The following is an 18,393-nucleotide window of genomic DNA, read 5'->3' on the forward strand; positions in this document are numbered from 1 at the left end:
GGCGGTTTCTTAGTGACGTGCCTTTGACGAGGCCCATGGGGAAATCACCTTCCTGGTGGGATTTATTCTCAGTCATTTGGGGAATGCCACAATATCACTTAAAATGAGCTTAAAGAAAGAGGAATGCTGAGATATTCAAACCCCTTGAAGTTTTCCAAAGTTTTTCCTTGCATTTTATAAGGACTTTACGTAATAAATAAACACAAATTAATATATAATTAAGGAATGGTAATGGTGCATGGTATTTCAACATTTTCCAATTACAAATCTTTGGGTTTTCTGTCTGTTACAGGATAACTTGAAAAGTTATCAATGGATTTTAATAAAAAAATTTTACCAAAGGTGCACCACAGTCCAAGGAGCAATCTATTTAATTTTGGTGATGATCCCAATCGCCATCTGGAACCAGGTTTATTTTATTTTTTTGAAACACTCTGTGAGTACAGTCATTAACTTAAAGGTATAGTGGAGGATTTTCACGAATTTTTTAAAAGACCCGCCATCAACACTTTTAAAATAAATGCAGATGCACAACCCTGTACCCGCTCCCAAGAGGGAACCCCTTTTAAACACCTGCATGAGCGTGCACAAGCCCATTTCATCTCGTGCATGCTCTGTTTAAAAGTTGCTATTTGCATTGCTCTTACAACCTTACATTTCAAAAGAAGATTTGTAATTTTTCCACTATGTCAGACTCATCAACAGTAAGTGAAAATGGGGACGAGCACGTATAATGGCCTTACATAAACATATCACCAGAATGACTGACAATTAGGAGGACAACTTATTTTGATGATCCACCTGGAAAAAGAACATCCTCCACTATACCTTTAAGGTGGAAGTCAAAATATGTCAGGGGAAATTAGCTACTTGGCAGAAGTCTGTGCTCTCTGAGTGCTTTTCTAATTCCTAAATTTTATCCCACCTATTACTTCAAAGGTGACATCGTCAGGAAATAGAACCCATTGTTTGTAATCTGTGAGTAATTTGAAGGTATTGATTGGAGCATTTATCAGCACAATAGTCAAAATTGCCATGCACATGGTAACTGGAGGATTCACAGTGATCGACAGAAAGTTACGGAGAATCTGTCTACATGAAAAATAATAGTTATGCACTGTTTTTTTGGTCTAATAGAATCCGTTTAAACTAATACAAGATCTATTGTTTTAACATGAAAACACTGGAAAATGTTTAAAGGAGTCTGAATAGTTTTTTCATGCACTGCAAGTCTGCAGTACAAATCAATTAAATGCAAAGAACCAAAATATTTATAACCAATTTACTGCCTTTTTTATGCACATGCTTATGTGGATTATAGTTTTAAAGGAAAACAATCTTTCACTAAGCTATCAAGGTTTATATCAAGAATGAATAAAATGTTCCCTCTCCATTCACTTAACACTCAGGGAGAACACTGAGAGATGAATAGTAATCTGTTAAAAAAAAAAAAAAAGGATAGTTTAGATTGCCTTGCTACCCACCAGAGTCTTACATTACCTCTGCAAGTCCTGGGAGATTAAGAGTCAGACAAATCTATTGAAACTGAGGTGCTGTGACCACGGGCTGAGAAACTCGAGTGACTGATAAGACCTTCACATCACTTTATTATAAGCTTCTGTCAAGGCATATGTGGAGGCAAACCCTAAAGCAATCCCCAACTCCAGGGTAAGACAGCTAAAAGCAAAAAAATACATTTCATTTTAATGAAAACAAAGGAGCTGCACAGGCAGTAGTTCCAGAAACATAAAAGCAGAAATGTGAAGACAAGCATTGAAAAACAGAACCACATTAGGTGAGCAAAAAAGAAAGACTAAAAAATAATTTAACAAAGAAAAAAGGACCAAGTGGTACTGATGAAGAAAATAAGGGCAAATCAATGTGATGTGCATATATATATATAATTTCTTTTATGTTTATTAAGGAAATTATATATAATGAAGGTAAATGTCACAGTAAAAAACATAAAATATGTAAAGTCTAATTTTAGAAATAAATGGAGATTAACAAAAAAAAAAACATTTGTTTGTAGACATTAGCAACATCCATTGCTTAAGCTTGATTTGACCTTTTGTACCAGACAAACTCTCTGCAACTCTTTGTTTCTGGAGATCTTCTCTATGCTCCCTGATCTCTTTCATTTGGATTCCAGTCAGCATGACTGAGACATCCTAGCGGCTTTATTTTCTTTCACGGAAATCAACACTTTCCTTGGCTGTGTGTTTGGGATCACTGTCAGCCAGAGAAATCCCTCCTTTCATCGTCTTATCAAGAATGTTGCTTTAAATTTTTCCATATTTTTTTTTTCTTTTGTTGTTATATAATGTCTGCCAGTATGGTGCATTGATGCACCCACCTCTAACCTTTGCTGATGGTTTGGTGTTTTTGGGGTTTGGAGGCCTAAATATTCCAAATATGCTGTCTGCAACCGCATCTCAAGGAGTCGTCCGTGTCCCAATGGTTGAGAGTCACCAAATAGTGCCTCTAGACCTAGACCATTTCTATATAGGAAATTGTTTTATGGTTTAAAAAAAATGCTACTTTTCAAGCAAATGCTAAAAGTCATCTTACTCAAACCTCTCTCTGACAAGACTCTTTGTCCCTCATTACATTCTCTATTGCTCTTGGAACTTAAGTAAGAATATTGTTTCCCTCGCTGTCTAATTATGTAGTAAATGCGTTTTGGCAGCGTTTCCTTCCTCACACAACAACTCGCTGCGTCTCTGCTTCTGTCATAAATGAGCTGATGGGACCAAATCAACGCCGAAATCAAATTAAGGCCCATTGTTGGTGCTTGTGACAAGAAGGGAGGGGGGGCGAACGACTGAATGAGGTTGGGTGGGGGGGTATACACTGAAGAGATAACACAAATTGGTTTGGCATGAAAGAAAATAGGAGTCGTGAGGATGCGGATATTTTCCCTCAAAGTAGCCAACAGAATTTCCACGGACCCATTTGCTGCACGCTGATCCTTACTTGAATTTTTGCACTTTTCTTTGTTTCATGTTTCAAAACCCAAATTAGAAGCAGTTCAGCTGAGGTGTTTTTTTTTTCTTCATAAGGTCACGATCAGCATCACTTTTCACAGAAATTCTGCCTAGCAGATGTCCCTGGATGATTGGGACAGGCAGCCGTCAGAGGACACTCGGTGGTAACTTGGCCCTGCCTGCCCTGCTGTGACATGATAATGATGCTCTCATATCCTGCTGTGATTCTCCTGATCGGCTGACAGTTAAGCACAAAAAAGGTCTGAATTCATTAGTTACAGAGTGGTGCTGCTGCAGACCTGCTTCGCATTTAAATTAAAGATCTCTGTTGGGTTTATTTTTTTGTTTGTTTCTTTTTTCATTTCACTGACAGCAAACATAAAACATTCATAATCTTAAACATCAAACAAATAATGGACCAAGGACAAGTTTGATCTATTTCACACCAAACAGTCACTTTTAGGATTATAGTAAATACTCTATACTTAAATAATGAATGAGTCAATAACACTGTATCAGTTTCTACCTTGCCCTCATTACTCACTGCACACTCAGATACTCAAATGTGCTATAACCCTGCCGTATCCCTGAGCAATTAGTTGCTCCAAAATATCAGGGGGCTAGTTATTCAGGCACGTATTTCATATTTTATTAGTTTACACAGAGGCTTGTATGCAGACCGGGCTTTAGCAAACACAGGGTTTGCAAATTTCCCAAGCTCCTCTGCAGTCAGCAAGTAATTGGAGGATGAGTCCCAAAGGGGCCTCGCATGCCGCCGAAGCCTTTGGCTCCTGACGTGTTGAAACGGCAATGGGGTTTGATACTGAGGAGAGAGAGGTGTTTCTGTGCAATAATGTGTGTTTGTGTGTGTGTGTGTGTGTGTGTGTGTGTGTGAGGGATGTAGGAGCAAGACTTAGGTACATTAGTTGGCATAAATAAAGCTTCAGCTTCTATGAAGTCATTTGGTTTCCCAAGCCCACCACCAGCAGCATATCCAATGATTCCTGCGGTCCATAGGGAGGATAAACCTTACGTTGGAGGATATCGCTCCTGGCTGGTGGGCAGGCAGGTTGGTGGGGGGGGGGGGACAGTGCTAAAGCAAATTCAAAGCCCTGCTGCTGAAAATAAGTTAATTAGCTCTATCTCTCACTCAGAGAGAAAGACATTCTTTTGTAAGGAAGTCTGCCATTCAACACAATCCAAACCTTTTAATCTAAAGCTTTGCCAACTATCAGCTTGTGAAATTATCAGGGACACTGGAATGCAGGACAGAATGCTTTACAAGTGAGTCCATAATGTTACATAACAAGAAAATGTAAAAAAGTTTTGAAATAGAGACCAAACTAAACTAATTTCATCACATTAAATTATTTGTCGAAAGATGCAATAAGATTAGGGTGATTACTATTCACATTTAAATGTATGCACAATGGTGTTACACATATACATTTATTATATACATGTTAACTTAAAGGGTTATAAAAATAACAGATTTTTAATTTTTTACACTGACTCTGTGAACTGCTATAAAGTGGTCATATCCTTCAGTGATGATAAAGCGAAGGTGGGTTGCACTTCCATTTAGCTAAAAGAAGAAGAAAAAAAAAACGCACAGATGAATAAGCTCCGGGATTCATAATTTAACACAATTAGAGGCTTTTGAAAAGACTATTCTCTGAACTACTTACTGAAATAATATTGGACTGAAGATGTCCCTCTGTGCGCTCCAACTCTGCAAAGAAAATAAGAAACTAACTTTGTATTTAATTACTTGAATATAAAAAGACAGTAAGTAGGATTAATATTACCTTACCTTTCTCTACGACAGGCTCAAACTGAGCAGCACTTGGTGACGTATTCTTTTCTATCTTTAGATGCTTGACTGTGACAGAACAAATTAAAGAAAAATGATTAAATAAAGATGGAGAATGATGTGAGTTAAATTGATATATTATGCATTTGCATTTTGTCAACTCAACTGAGCTAGTAAACAATGCATACAAGATATATATATATATATATATATATATATATATATATATATATGTGTATATATATATATATATATATATATATTTTTTTTTTTTTTTTTTTTTTTTTTCATTAATATATATATATATATTTTCATTAATTCTATGTACTGCAGACATACAATAACAAATACACAATATTGTGTTGGGGGGAAAAAAACTCATTAATGGGTATAAAAAGTCCAGTATCTTTAATGAGGGCACCTAAAAGCTGCCCTCATTACAGATATTCCAACCTGGCCGTGGTATGGAAGAACTAAAGAGTCACTGAAAAGGAAAAACAGTACTGTTAAATTTGACGTTTAAACCATAAAATTAGAAATCAAATTTCAAAACTTTTTATAATCATTCATTTTGACTTGAATTATTAATAATGAAATGTAAATCGGATTTATTAATCTATGAAATTGTGTAATTTGTACTTAATAATATATTTTCAAATCCTATTTCTAATTGGAGATTTTAAAAACACTATTTGTCAATCTGATCATAAATACCTTTTCTAATTTCACATAAAAAAAAATGAATTCCTTATTCCATTTTCCTTCTCACCTAAGATTTTAAAATCCTTTAGAACTCGCATTTTCTTTTTATTTTACCCTCTCTGTTTACCTTTTCTGTGACCCTTATGGTCCCTGAGCACAATGTTCAAGCAGTACCAGTGGCTCCTCAGAGTAACCAGCTCCCACAAAATTAAACATGTTTTAAGCTCCCAACTATGTAATCCCTAAATGTGTCGGCTATTTTCCTTGATCACTAAGTGTACAAACGGCAATTCCTGTTTTTTTTCACTAATATTCTCCAAAAAACCTCTGAGGCCTCCACAAAAAACCCAATTTATAATGAGATTACATTGCAAACAGCAATTATGCGGCCTCTGAAGGTAACTACTTGCAAATAATTATAGTAGAGGGGTTGATAACAAACCATATTTGTACAGAAACCATATATCGTTGGTAGCTACTTCGCAGTTATGCATCACTTTGTACAGGTCTATCATTAAAAAAAAAAAATCCCTGAAATATAAAATAATGTTTGGAGAGTCACCATCTTGGCAGGTGCCTCTGTCACAATTTGTGTGCCTCACTGCAAAAAAACTGTGGAGCAAGTCCAAGGGGTTAGAATACTTTTAAAATTCACTTTAAATACATGCTTTCAGTTGAAAACAGGCCACACTAAATGTTAAAAGAGGGTAAAACATGTTTTTGGATAAGGTGATAAGCCTATATATAACCATACCCAATGGGCCCCCTACTCAATTAGATTCGGACTGCTCTTTGCAGATGTAGTGGTGTTTGTTCCTCCAAAACAAAATCCTTAAATTGATGCCTGAACCTCATCTATACCCCAACAGATACCAGATTTCAACATGAAGGTGACCTTTTTAAACAGGACACCAGTAGGAAAGCAGACAGTGGTATTTTCAATTACTATGTTAACTGTATATAGTTCATTAGACGGTTGGTAACAAATACAATCATGTAACATGTCACAAACCGCAATAACGATCTTAAAAGAACGATGTATTTGAGTATTTTATTTTTTTACACTACGCCTTGGGATTATGGGTAATCCAGAGCAGACGTACTTCATATGGGGCCCACCCAGATAATGTTGCTCAGGGGCCTATTGTTGTGTCGTTACGCCATTGACCATACCGTTGTAGCTATCCACTGTCACTGCAGAGATGTTTGTTGTTTCAGCAAAACGAAAGATGAACTCCTGAGGGAACATCCCAGTGGTCATCCAAAAGGTTTTAATGTTTCTGGACGAAAAGACGAAACGCAGCCACAGTAAAGAACACACCGACTTAAGAAATATATATTAGCTGCTTAAATGTGCACATTAAAAGCACTGATAAGACATATTTATAGCTCTCACCCGTCAGTGATGTTTCCTGGAGGGTGATTCTCGTCGCTGGATGAAGCTAAAACAATTTGTGCACCTGGAGAATCAATCATGGCGATGATCTAAACAATCGCAGTTCCACTAGTGTTTTCCTTTTTGATTTAAGACACAGCTCAAGCTTTCACCGTTGCCACGCCAACCACCCCGTCGCTCTTTATACACGCAATCTGCGTCATTCTGGACGTAACAGTTTCCGACGCACGTTGCTAAATTAGCATGAGCTAACATCTTCAAACCAGCGTCTGGACATGGCGAATGGGTGCAATGATGTGTTATTTAGCCGAGGAACTGGGCAGGTCAGCTTAAACATTTTAAAACTTAACATTATAGCACGAATTAATTATTTCCACGAGGCTGTAAATTTGGAACTTTAGACGACGAGATATAAAACTAACGTTTAGTTTAGCTTAACAAAGAGGAAAGAAAAACTGAGTGTAATGAATTGTAAACCAGAAAAACTCAATTCTGATAAGTCTGAAGTTAATTTTAATGTATTTCTGCATATAATTACGCTTATAACGTTTAGTTAGGCAGTAGAGATTACTAATGCACTATTTTCAGGTGTGAGAATTGACACCAGAAGATGAAATAACATAATAATCTTGAAATCCCGGAGAGGATAAAATGTCTTTAGCTTCATTTATGCGTAAGTTTTAATTGTATTGTTCTTTTTCAGAGTGATGATTCAGACATCTGGGATGACACTGCACTTATAAAAGCTTATGATAAAGCAGTGGCATCTTTTAAGGTAAAATAACTGCATATTTGGTTGAACTTCAATGCTAACATAATATAATAATAAAAAAATGTAAACAGACTGTTGTTACATTGCTTGTGTCCTCTCCCCTTACTGTGATCTAGACTGCTCTTAAAGGTGATGATGAGCCACAGGTTTCTAAGAAAAACCAACCAGGAAAGAAACGCAAGAACAACAAAAAGAACCAGGGCAGAAAACGTACTAATGCACCGCCTGATAAAGAGGTAAAGACTGGGTAGATGGCTAAATGAAGTGGTACCATGTATATGTGTGTGTTAGTGCACTCCCAGAAGGGAGTAATTTGGAATAACATGGGCAAATGGCAACCAAAAGGAAGCCACAAGAAAAGCAACAACAGCCGAATATCTGCAGCAAGTAAAGCTAGTCCTGAGAGGTCAGCTTAATGTCAAAAACAAGGTCCAGACAATCAACAGCTATGCCAGTAATCAGAAACCCTGGTAGGGTAATAAGTTGACCTAAGGAGGATATTCAGCCCACTGTTGTTGAACATGGAAGCTAATGATATATTATGTGTTTATTTCATACATGGGATGTGGGGAAGAAAACACAATTGCCAAATATCCCCATATTTTTATTGACATCTAATTATTTTTGAACATATATTGTATTTATTTTAGATTGGTATATCTTAGGTTGTTACAAAGTATTTTAGTATTTTTATCTTTAAAAAACCCACCAAAGCACAAAATACTGTTTTAAAAAAAACTTGAAAGTCACACTAGCAGTGAAATTGCTTTTATAAATGAATAAAATGTATTTCATACAGTATTCCCAGTGTAGAAGGTGTGTTGGTGTACAGAGGTTTTACAGAGCTATACAGTTGTAAAAACCGCAACATATTGCCTCTGTTACTATATCAGGATAAATCGTAATATGACAGATTTGGAGGTTTAACTGAGCTACTTGAATTTTGAATAACATTTGTTGACAGAAAGTTAGTCGCTGGAAAAAATAGGTAAAATTTTCTGTATATAGGGGATATAACCCAGGCGCATAAGGGTAGCAGAACGGAAAACGTACGTGCTACATGTAGGTTACACGTCTGGCAGTTTTCCATTTTAAACAGCTAATGATTTACATTGAAGGGGTAATAAGTGCATTGATAGGCAACGCTATTCCTAATTTAGGATGAGAGTCTAATTTCAGAAGCTTATACGCTCCAGTTTGAGCCAGGGAGAAAACAGATGGTCATATATTACTTATAAGTTTATATCTTTCACACATAGTACTATTTAATTTACTTACCCATGTCACAAAAGCTCATCTTTGCTCCAAGCCCTGTTGCTGAACCCATTGATGTGGAGCGTTTTCTTCAGCAGCTTTTACAAATTTCAGTTTTCAAACATACGTGGCTATGACACTTTGCTGCTCTTATGTATGCGTCCGGTATATGTTTGTATGCTTTAGTCTATTGTACACAAGGCATAAAAATAAGTAAGCATATAGATCTACGTTACATTAATTCCTTTCCTAATAAAGACATGTTTTTAAAATTGATATAAGGCAAAAAGTTACTACAGTTCTACACTGCAAATGTAAAATACACTGTTAGAAATTCAAGTTTAGCCTTTTGTCAAAGTTGTGATAAGTTTTTATTTACAACTACTGCCATGCTTTGTTTTTAATTGCACTGTCTGTTTGCAGTGGCAGGTTGGGGACTCTTGCAGTGCTTATTGGTCAGAGGACGGCCAGCTCTATGCAGCCACCATCTCATCCATAAACCACCAGAGAGGAACCTGTATAGTTGTTTTTACTGGTTATGGCAATGAGGAGGAGCAGAATCTGGACGACCTGCTGTCAGAGATTTCAGAAGCTGATGAGACGGCAAAACCTCAGGTAAACTGCTGTAAATGTTGTATGTGTAGATTTATTATTCTGAATCAGTTCATTTAATTGATAATTATGTTTTATAACATCTTTGATTGTCTTTTTATCTACACTCCCTCATAGTGTATGAAAAAACATTTAATTTTGTGAAATTTGTTGGTAATAATAATTGTAATACATAAAGGTTCATTTTATGGCACCCAAGGTCAGAAAACTTAAAGAAAAAAACTGAGATTATAGATGCATTTAGTTCAATCAAAGTCAAAAGGCTTGTCTGCGCCGACTTGTTTATAAACAGGTTTTGAAAAGAGAGAGACTTGTAGTGTTTCTGGTGTCAGGAGGGAGGGCCTCCCAGAGACGAGGAGCAGATCGGCTCAAGGCCCCGAGTCCCACAGTTGTTGGACGTTGAAATTTAATGATGTGATAAATTGATTTTTCTCCCTTTTTTTCCCGCCTCCTATTTTGACAGTACATTTATCATTTTGACCAGTGCTATTGTTGAGTTTATTTTGACCCAATAACACCAACAATATTTCCTGAGATGATTTTCATTGACTCATATCTTCCAGCTTTTAAAAATGTGCACAGCTATTTTTACAAATACATCATCAGTCTTTTTTTATTTGACATCATGTGATTAATAGAATAACTGGCAGCTTACTGTTGGCCAAACATGAAAAAAATGGCTACACTGTGGTTTATTATAACAAAGGATTAAGGGTATGAAGCACAGCTTTCTATTGATGCCCTGCAGGAAACTGTTTGTGTTTTGATATGTACCTTGATGAACTTTTATTCAGCTCCTTTTTATTTTATTTATTTAGAAAAAGAGTCATAACATCCATTGTTTATTTATAGGAAAAGGTGGAAGAATCCTCCACAGAAGAGAGTGATAGGTCCACCACACCTAACCAACACAAACAGCATCCACCCGGTAGAGCCCAGAGGTCCAAACCTCACAAACACCCACCCTCCATGTGGCCTCCAGGTTTCCCTGGGTTTCCCCCAGGACCTCCTCCTATGCATGGTTTTGGACAAGTAAGGACTAACACTCATTAAAGAACCGTTGTCTTTATTTTACTGTCAACAAAATCTATCTTATTCTAGATTGTTTCATTTTATCGGTTTATTTACTTTTAAATCAGAGAGAAAGCTTGCTCTTTGCTGAGTAAGTAAAACAAAAGCTAAACTCTAAATCATTTACAATAGGGGAAATGAAAAGGGATCATAAATAAAACACACTGTTGACATTTATTGTATTGCATTGGATTGCAGTAAATTTACTTAGCCCTTGATTGGATGTTTAGTATCGAACTCTTTCAGCTGCATGTGGTATATTAAGATTACAAGGACTGAACTACCTGTCTGCCCTTATTTTAGTTTAGATTATGTTAATTTAAATAGATGTTGAAGCATTTTTAAATGGCTGTACTCCCTTTAAATTTCACAACTGCATGTCTATGTATTTTTTTTCTAGAGGGAAAACAGACATGGACCTGCTGGTCATGGACCTGTACCTCCCTCCTGGCCTCCTATGATGCCTTTTGGTCCCCCTGTAAGGTTTAAGCTTAATTAAACAGTTTAGGTTTCACTAACACTTAACAATGCACTCGATAAACAATGTATATAGCAGCCCCAAGTAGCATTTTTGTCTAAATTAATCCTCTTCCAAGTCCTTGCAATGGTTTCTGCTTTTGAGACGATTGAGAGGTCTGTTTTCTCCCCCTACTGTCTCTAGCTGGAAAACCATACTTAAAACTTTCTGTCACCAATGTGTTGGGAGTCTCGCGGCTCTGTTCTCAGTCTTGTGGTAAAACGAACAGCTTTACGCCAGCCCATTATATGGCCATTGGCATCAATAGCCACATGCCCTTGGCTGCACTACTCGCAGACAATCAGAAAACAATTTTGGGTCTTGGACATTTATGAAACGATGGACCCAATAAAAAAGACAAAGAAAACCTTTGTCTGATGAGGGTAGAAGGACAAAACTTGAATTCGCAGGGACTTGTGCAATATTGAATTTGGGGAACATGTTTATTATGTGACAAGGCCTCGAAAAACAATAACAAAATGCAAAAATTACACCAATCTGGTAGTTTTCTAATGAACTTGTGTTACCGTATGTGCTAACCAAGTGATTGATTTTTAGCACGCCCCTATAAAACATGGAGATGGTAATTCATCTTATGAGAGCAATTTGAAAAGTTGTTTACATGAGGCTTAATGCTCCACTGACGTACAAAAATAGCAACTTGCAGTGACAAGGTTTGATGTTTGGTGCAGGGAGGGCAGTCAGTTTTTACATCAGTGCTATTTTCAATAGGTACTGTAGGGGGAGCTCCACTTGAAAATAAATTGGTGCTGTTTCAAGAATTAAACTTAGATTAGACTTAGACTTAGGCGACTTTTATTGTTATTTTGTATACACGGAGTGTTTATAAAATGAAATTGTTTTGTACAGCTTTCGGAACATTTCCATTCTATAAAGTACAGCAGGGATCCAATTTGAACAATATTTTGGTACCCCTTTTTTAACGAAAGAAAAAACTCACAGTAGTCACAGAAATGACTTGAGCCTAATGAAAGTCAGACTTTACTTTTCAACCATCTTCAACAGAAGTGTTTAAAAAATAAACTAATGGAAAAATAAAATATCCCTAAGAATAAAACAATGGCACAACCTAGAAAAAAATAAAAATGTGTCCAAAGGGACTTGTTAAATCAAGTTGTGTCCACTAATTAGCATCACAGGTGTCTACAGTCTTGTAATTAGTCAGTCTACATGTATTTACTGTGCTGTTTGGTGATATGGTGTTTACCACACTCAACATGGACCAGAGGAAGCAAAAGATTAGAAAGGAAAAAATATAGAAAAGCATGTTAAAGGTACAGACAATACAACTTATTCAAGCAGCTTGATGATCTTGTGAATAGTTAAACATATTATTTATTTCTGGACCTGAAATATGAATGGCAAAAAGAACCCAGAAAAACGTCTTAAGAGCTTAAAGTTGAACTTTAAGCTCAAGGAACATCAGATCGCACCATCCATCATTTTCTGAGTCAAACTGGATTTAATGTGAGACAACCAAAGAGGACACCATTTTTGAAGAAGAATCATAAAAAGGCCAGACTGAGATTTTCAAAAATGGAAGTTTTTACCAAGATGCATGAGCTCGATGTTGACAGATGGAAAATTCAACCATATTAAGAAAAGAACACTGTCCACGCTATGAAACATGGAGGAGGCTCTGTTATGCTCTGGGGATGTTTAGCTTCATCTGGCACAGGGTGTCCTATATCTCTGTAGGTGTCAAAGAAATTAAAATACAAGTAAGGCATTCTAGAGAGAAATATGCTGCCCAGTGTCGGAGAGATTGGTCTCAGCCACAGGTCATGGGTCTTGCAAAGGATAATGACCTTAAAATGTTGGATATAAACACCCAAGAATGTCAAAGAGGAAACATTGGATTATCCTGAAGTGGCCTTCTATGAGCCCTGACCTAACTTCTGCTGAGCATCTTTAAAACGAGCTCAGGCATGCAGTCTGGAAAAGGCAACCTTCAAACCTGAGACAACTGGAGCAGTTTGCTCATGAGGAGTGCACCAAAACACCTGCTGAGAGGAGCAGATGTCTCACTGAAAGTTACAGGAATCGTTTGATTGTAGTGATTGCATCTAATGGTTGTGCAACAAAATATTAAGTTAAGGGTACAGTCAGTTTTGTCCAGGTCTGTTTTATGAGTTTAGTGTCTGACTTTTATTGAATCATTTTTATTAAATCTTAAGTGATTATTTATTTTGCCAAATTCAAGTTATTTATGTGACCATTGTGGGTTTTTCTTTCCGAATCAAGGGATACATTTTTTTCCTCATATGTAGATCAGGATTATTATTATGGGAGAAGTAACTAAAGAGCCAAGATGCAAATGAAGGAAAGATGCAGACAGTGAAACAATCTCCCAAATTAAATTGTGCCTAAGCATCATACCCTGGAAACTCCTATAAATATAAACAATTAGTCATCTTATATATCCTGCTGCAGTGTCTGCTGTCTGAATCCTTTTTGTTCTTCAGATGATTCCTCCACCTCCACCAATGAGTCCTGACATGGTGGATGACGAAGCCTTGGGTAGTGTGCTCATATCCTGGTACATGAGCGGATATCACACTGGATACTACCTGGTATGTGTTCAAGAGTTAACTCTTCAGTCACTAGAATTCAGTTTTTCTAAATATTTAATAACATAGTTATGTTGCTTAATTTCTGTATGTGAAAGGTCTAGTTCGGGGGTCGGCAACCCACGGCTCCAGAGCTGGGGGTTGCAAGCTCAAAGAATGGACCGAATCATTTGCTTTTTATCAATGCGGACGGATTGCCTGCATTTTTGCTTTGTAATGAGAGATTGTCAGTAAAATAAAATAAAAATAAAAATTTGGAAAGGTATTTCCAGGGAAGGCTAAATATGCAGCCGACCACCAAGTTGAGAGGGAGAGAAAAAGCGCGATCGCAGAACTTCTGGATAAATTAGAGGATCGCAAAGATAGATGGATGGATAGTGGATTGCATCTCCAAACTCCACTACTGCTGCTAGTATTGTTGCAAGGATGGAAAACTGTCCTCAGATCAAACAGTTAAAATAATTTTAACAGTTAAAAGAATTGTTTAGCAAATTAGCAATTAAGAATTGATGATTGATAAGTTCACTGGTAGCTTGTAGGTACTTCACTGGAAACCATCTCTTTTTATAGGTCTTGACTTTATAGTAAGACAAGTGTACAAGCTGATACCATCCCCTGTATTCAGCCACTTATGGGTGAGAATCACAGGGGGCTGAGTCCTGCTTAGCTCTTTGGGTTTTTTGGCCAAAGGCAGGGTACTCCCTAATCACCAGTCCATCAAATTGCAGCACAAATACTTACAACCATGCACACACTCAGTGGAGGGCAATTTACAGATTGAATCCATTGAACAACTATGCATGTACGGGTAGGACATGCAAACTCCATGCAGAAAAACCAGGCTGGGACTTTAAGCAAGTACCTTTTTGCTGCAGGCATGCTGGTTGTAGTTTGTCAAGTGTTAGTTAAAGTAAGTTGTCAGAAGTTTATTAAAAAACATCCTCCATTATTATGAAATAAAAGTCTCACAGCGGAAGGGACAGGTTCTATAGGATCACATTATTAGAACCATTTAAATCTTCTTTTATATGTATTAAATTAAAGCTTCGGATAAAGCCATCTACAGTGGAAGTCTGTTAGTCTATTCTGTCATGGTGCACACCAGCATAATGTGTCCAATGTGTGTTTAAGGTTCCAGTTAATGTGTATCTCATTGTTCTCCTCTTGCATACAAGTAATACTGATGGAACACCTTTAAGTTCAACACTGTTAATATCATGTTTTTTTTCTGTGTGCTGGATTTTTTAATATTTGTAAATTTAAGAGTGTGGTCCTCCTATCTGTCAGTTTATAGGCAGTTTGCTGCAACATCTGGATAACGATGAGCACTTCTTTCCTAATTACGGGTGCTTAAAATTCATGTCACCTTGGCTCTTTGTCGTGCCTGTAAAGATATAAAATTAATAGGAGTAGGTAAGAAGGACAACTTTAGCTACTTTTCAAACCTTAACATTTCAAACCTTTGGAATACCTTGATACTTGCGGTGGGTAATTACCTAGTGAAATGTTAAAGGTTAAGGAAATAAAGAGTTTGACCTTTTGGAGGCGTTTTGAAATGACAGAAGTATGCTTTAGACTTCCTTCCACTTCCCACAAGATTATCTTTGCAGTCCAAACCTTATCAACTAAGGTTATTTCATAACATTGTTCTTTATAGATAAAAACTAATATACAAGCCAAGAGTTTGGAGCTGATCAGTTCCAAATAATGTATAAAATCCAGACGGCAATTCAAGTTTCTGTCCCCCATGTCGTCTCCTAAAATCATTCAGTTCAATGAATTTAGACCTGATTTGCATGTTTTTGGCATCTCTGGTTCAGGTATGCATTCATGTTATTAGTTGATTTGATGTCACCAAAAGATGAGAACAGCATACTTTTGGGGTCCTAAGGTCCAAGCAAGGGTTAAAACTAGGGATGCACGATATAATCGGCCACCCCACCGATATTTAACCCGATATTTGATCAGCTTCTGAGTTTCTAAAGTCTATAAAATAAAAAATAAAAAAAAATACTACTTCTTCCTCAAAAACTTCTTTTTTACAGACTTAAAAACTTCTAAAGACAAGGGGAAAAATATTGATACATTAAAAAATCATAATATCCTCATATGCTGATATATTGCCATTTAAAAACACCAGATCAATCTCTTTTACTAATGAAATATTGCTATATGTCATCGTTATGCTACGAAATCCCCCGAAAATTCACAAAATGTTGCCATATTTTTATATGTTGATATATTGACGCGGTATCGATCTATTTTACTAACAAAATCTCACAAGAATTTGCAAAATATCACGAGAGTTTGTAACAGAACGATGAAATTTCACAAGATTTTTAAAGTAAAATAGATCAATACCGCGTTTTTAAAAATCAATTTGATATCAGCATATGAAAATATATTTGAGTATATTATTTTTCAAAGTGTCAGACATGGACAACAAAACTGCTATTTTCAATGACTACTTATTTTTGTCCAGCTTTAACATCGGTATCGATATCGGTTATCGGCTACATGAGTTTTAAAATATCGCCATATTTGATATCGGCCAAAATCCCAATATCGTGCATCCCTAGTTAAAACTAATTGAATTTGGATATTTTTAGAGCAGGGACATGTTACTTTGAAGAAAGCAGTTTCAAATTCCTATTTGAGTAAAAATATATTCAGTTAAATTGTAATCATTGGGTTTATTTAATCAAAATGTACGTATACTTATTTCAAAACATTGAGGTTATTTGACTGCTCATAACCTCACCAAGGAACTAAAAAATATCCCTTCAGTCATTAGATGTGTCTTAAAACCTTGAACACATTTTTTTTTTTCTTTCATTTAAACAGGGCTTGAAACAAGGACGGAAAGAAGCAAACAAGTGGACAAAACTGCACCACAAATGAACAAATGTTCTGTGACTGGATATGGGCCTCCATGGACCATGAAAGATCAATTTTGATTTATATCGTTTCCTCATGAAGTCTGAGGATGAAGTTTTGTATTCTTTGTAAATATATCAAATAAAGGCTGTCAGAATAAACCAGTTTTGTTCTTTTTTTCTAAAAGATTTGATGGTTTACAGTATTGACAACATTTTTAAACTCCTTTGAAAATGGCCTGTTATTTTAGGACTTATTATATACATTTAATCCTAAAAAAAAGTTAAGCTTATATGAGATTAAGAAATATTCTGCAGGTGAACAACATTCAATTTAAATATCTGGAAATTGTAAATATCATACATTTTTCTTTTAGGTGTTTAAGTCTAACAAATCCTGTACCCTTTTTATTTGATTTTTTTACACAGAGCTGCACAATATTTTCATCAAGATACTAGTCTGGGGGAATATTTTCATCTCAAAGGACTGCTTGGAGTGCAATAATTATTGGCTAATAAATTACAAGTAATTTGAACTTGCATTTCCGATGTAAAGTTTTAATCTGACACTCTCACAGCAGCACATTCTGCTGTGATACAAATAACATTGCCTGAAATGCCAACAGTCACAGTGATACACACACACACACAGACGAGACCTAGACAGTGGAAAAACAGCACTTCATGTTATTGCAATATTTATGTCACCAAGAATATCCAAGACCAATTTAAACTCTAATTTTTACAGAAATTACAGCTTACTGTAAAGCTGTTCATGCCCTTGACTGTATTTGTCATCAGGATTATTCTATCAATGTAGTACAAATAAATAATTGAAATTGGCTTGTAGTTATTGTTGGGTTGGGGTTCTGACATCTTTGGTTTAAGCCTCACAAGTAGGCAGCAAACAAGGGAAGAACTGAATCTAGACACAAGTCACAGCTCAAACTTGACAGTCCTTAAAAGGCTGCCTCTATCGTTTTTCTAGCACAGTTCATCCTTCCACTCAATTTTCTCGCAATATGGTGGAGAATGGCCCTTTCCCAAAAGCTATGACCTGTTTGTGGCTTATACTTGTCAAGCGATTCGACTTTTAGTTGTAGTCTTTTAAAGTGCAAGACAAAGAAGGTTTCTTCATTAAAAACACCCTTTTTTGTAATCAGCCTTATGTATTGTTAACATTCCCCCCCCAAAAAAATTTAGCTTTTTTTTGTTTTGTTTTTTAATTGCTGGAGGCCATTTATATCTAAGTCAATAGAAAATAGGTCTTTGAAAAATATTGCTTTCCTTTAAGGTAAAAGTAAATCATTAACACATTTCTGCTTATATCTTACTTTACCTATTCTAACACGGAGAGTATTTATAGATCAGTGCTTCTATGTCCCTCTTGTATATCTTCTCTTGTTGAAACTCAGACGGCCTCTGCAGAGGTCTGATAACACTGAGCCTGGTAGTGCTAGAAGTTTCTCCCTGCTAAAAGGAGTTTTTCCTCTCTACTATCGCTGCATGCATGCTTTGTGAGGATTACTTTAGAGTCATCGACAAAATGCAAATAAATATATTCTGTCACCGCATGTTCATTTAGGAGCGTATCCTGAAAAGTCAATCAGCTGTTTTTCCTTAGATATAAAGCTACCTTTATTACTGTGGGATCTGATGAAATTGTCTCTGCAAAGTGCTTTTTGTAACGTGTTGTGAATTGGTGCTATATACATTTTTTTAATTTTTTCTGATTTTTTTCATTCTACCCTGGCTGACCACTTCTAGATTTTTAGGGAGACCTTTCCTGGGAATAATTTCTA

The 18,393-nt window shown here is 36.2% G+C and overlaps 2 protein-coding genes across 2 annotated transcripts; one reads left to right on the top strand and one right to left on the bottom strand.

The window, feature by feature from the left end:
* Positions 1 to 2,268: 2,268 nt before the first annotated feature.
* Positions 2,269 to 7,094, bottom strand: LOC119771934 (heat shock protein family B (small) member 11). Its single transcript, XM_038268179.1, has 5 exons — positions 6,899 to 7,094; positions 6,676 to 6,782; positions 4,801 to 4,869; positions 4,676 to 4,719; positions 2,269 to 4,572 (listed from the first exon to the last, which is right to left on the bottom strand). The coding sequence occupies exons 1-5, from the start codon at positions 6,976 to 6,978 to the stop codon at positions 4,483 to 4,485; spliced, it is 390 nt and encodes a 129-aa protein (XP_038124107.1). The 5' UTR covers positions 6,979 to 7,094; the 3' UTR covers positions 2,269 to 4,482.
* smn1 (survival of motor neuron 1, telomeric) lies at positions 7,079 to 16,753 on the top strand. Its single transcript, XM_038268177.1, has 8 exons — positions 7,079 to 7,221; positions 7,602 to 7,673; positions 7,787 to 7,906; positions 9,348 to 9,539; positions 10,389 to 10,568; positions 11,008 to 11,085; positions 13,611 to 13,718; positions 16,560 to 16,753. The coding sequence occupies exons 1-8, from the start codon at positions 7,174 to 7,176 to the stop codon at positions 16,614 to 16,616; spliced, it is 855 nt and encodes a 284-aa protein (XP_038124105.1). The 5' UTR covers positions 7,079 to 7,173; the 3' UTR covers positions 16,617 to 16,753.
* The last annotated feature ends 1,640 nt before the right edge of the window (positions 16,754 to 18,393 follow it).

The sequence above is a fragment of the Cyprinodon tularosa genome, unplaced genomic scaffold (genome assembly GCF_016077235.1).
Source record: "Cyprinodon tularosa strain WSP-4 unplaced genomic scaffold, ASM1607723v1 ctg696, whole genome shotgun sequence".
Taxonomy (NCBI): Eukaryota; Metazoa; Chordata; class Actinopteri; order Cyprinodontiformes; family Cyprinodontidae; genus Cyprinodon; species Cyprinodon tularosa.

Bases quoted from the DNA above. Each gene is read 5' to 3' on its own strand.
- LOC119771934 (XM_038268179.1), bottom strand. From the start codon at position 6,978: ATGATTGATTCTCCAGGTGCACAAATTGTTTTAGCTTCATCCAGCGAC. The intron at 4,870-6,675 runs GTATGGTCAATG...GTTCTGTCACAG, and splicing joins GACAGTGGATAGCTACAACG to TCAAGCATCTAAAGATAGAA. The intron at 4,573-4,675 runs GTAAGTAGTTCA...TTCTTCTTTTAG, and splicing joins TTCAGTCCAATATTATTTCA to CTAAATGGAAGTGCAACCCA.
- smn1 (XM_038268177.1), top strand. From the start codon at position 7,174: ATGGCGAATGGGTGCAATGATGTGTTATTTAGCCGAGGAACTGGGCAG. The intron at 7,222-7,601 runs GTCAGCTTAAAC...GTTCTTTTTCAG, and splicing joins TTAGCCGAGGAACTGGGCAG to AGTGATGATTCAGACATCTG. The intron at 9,540-10,388 runs GTAAACTGCTGT...GTTTATTTATAG, and splicing joins ATGAGACGGCAAAACCTCAG to GAAAAGGTGGAAGAATCCTC.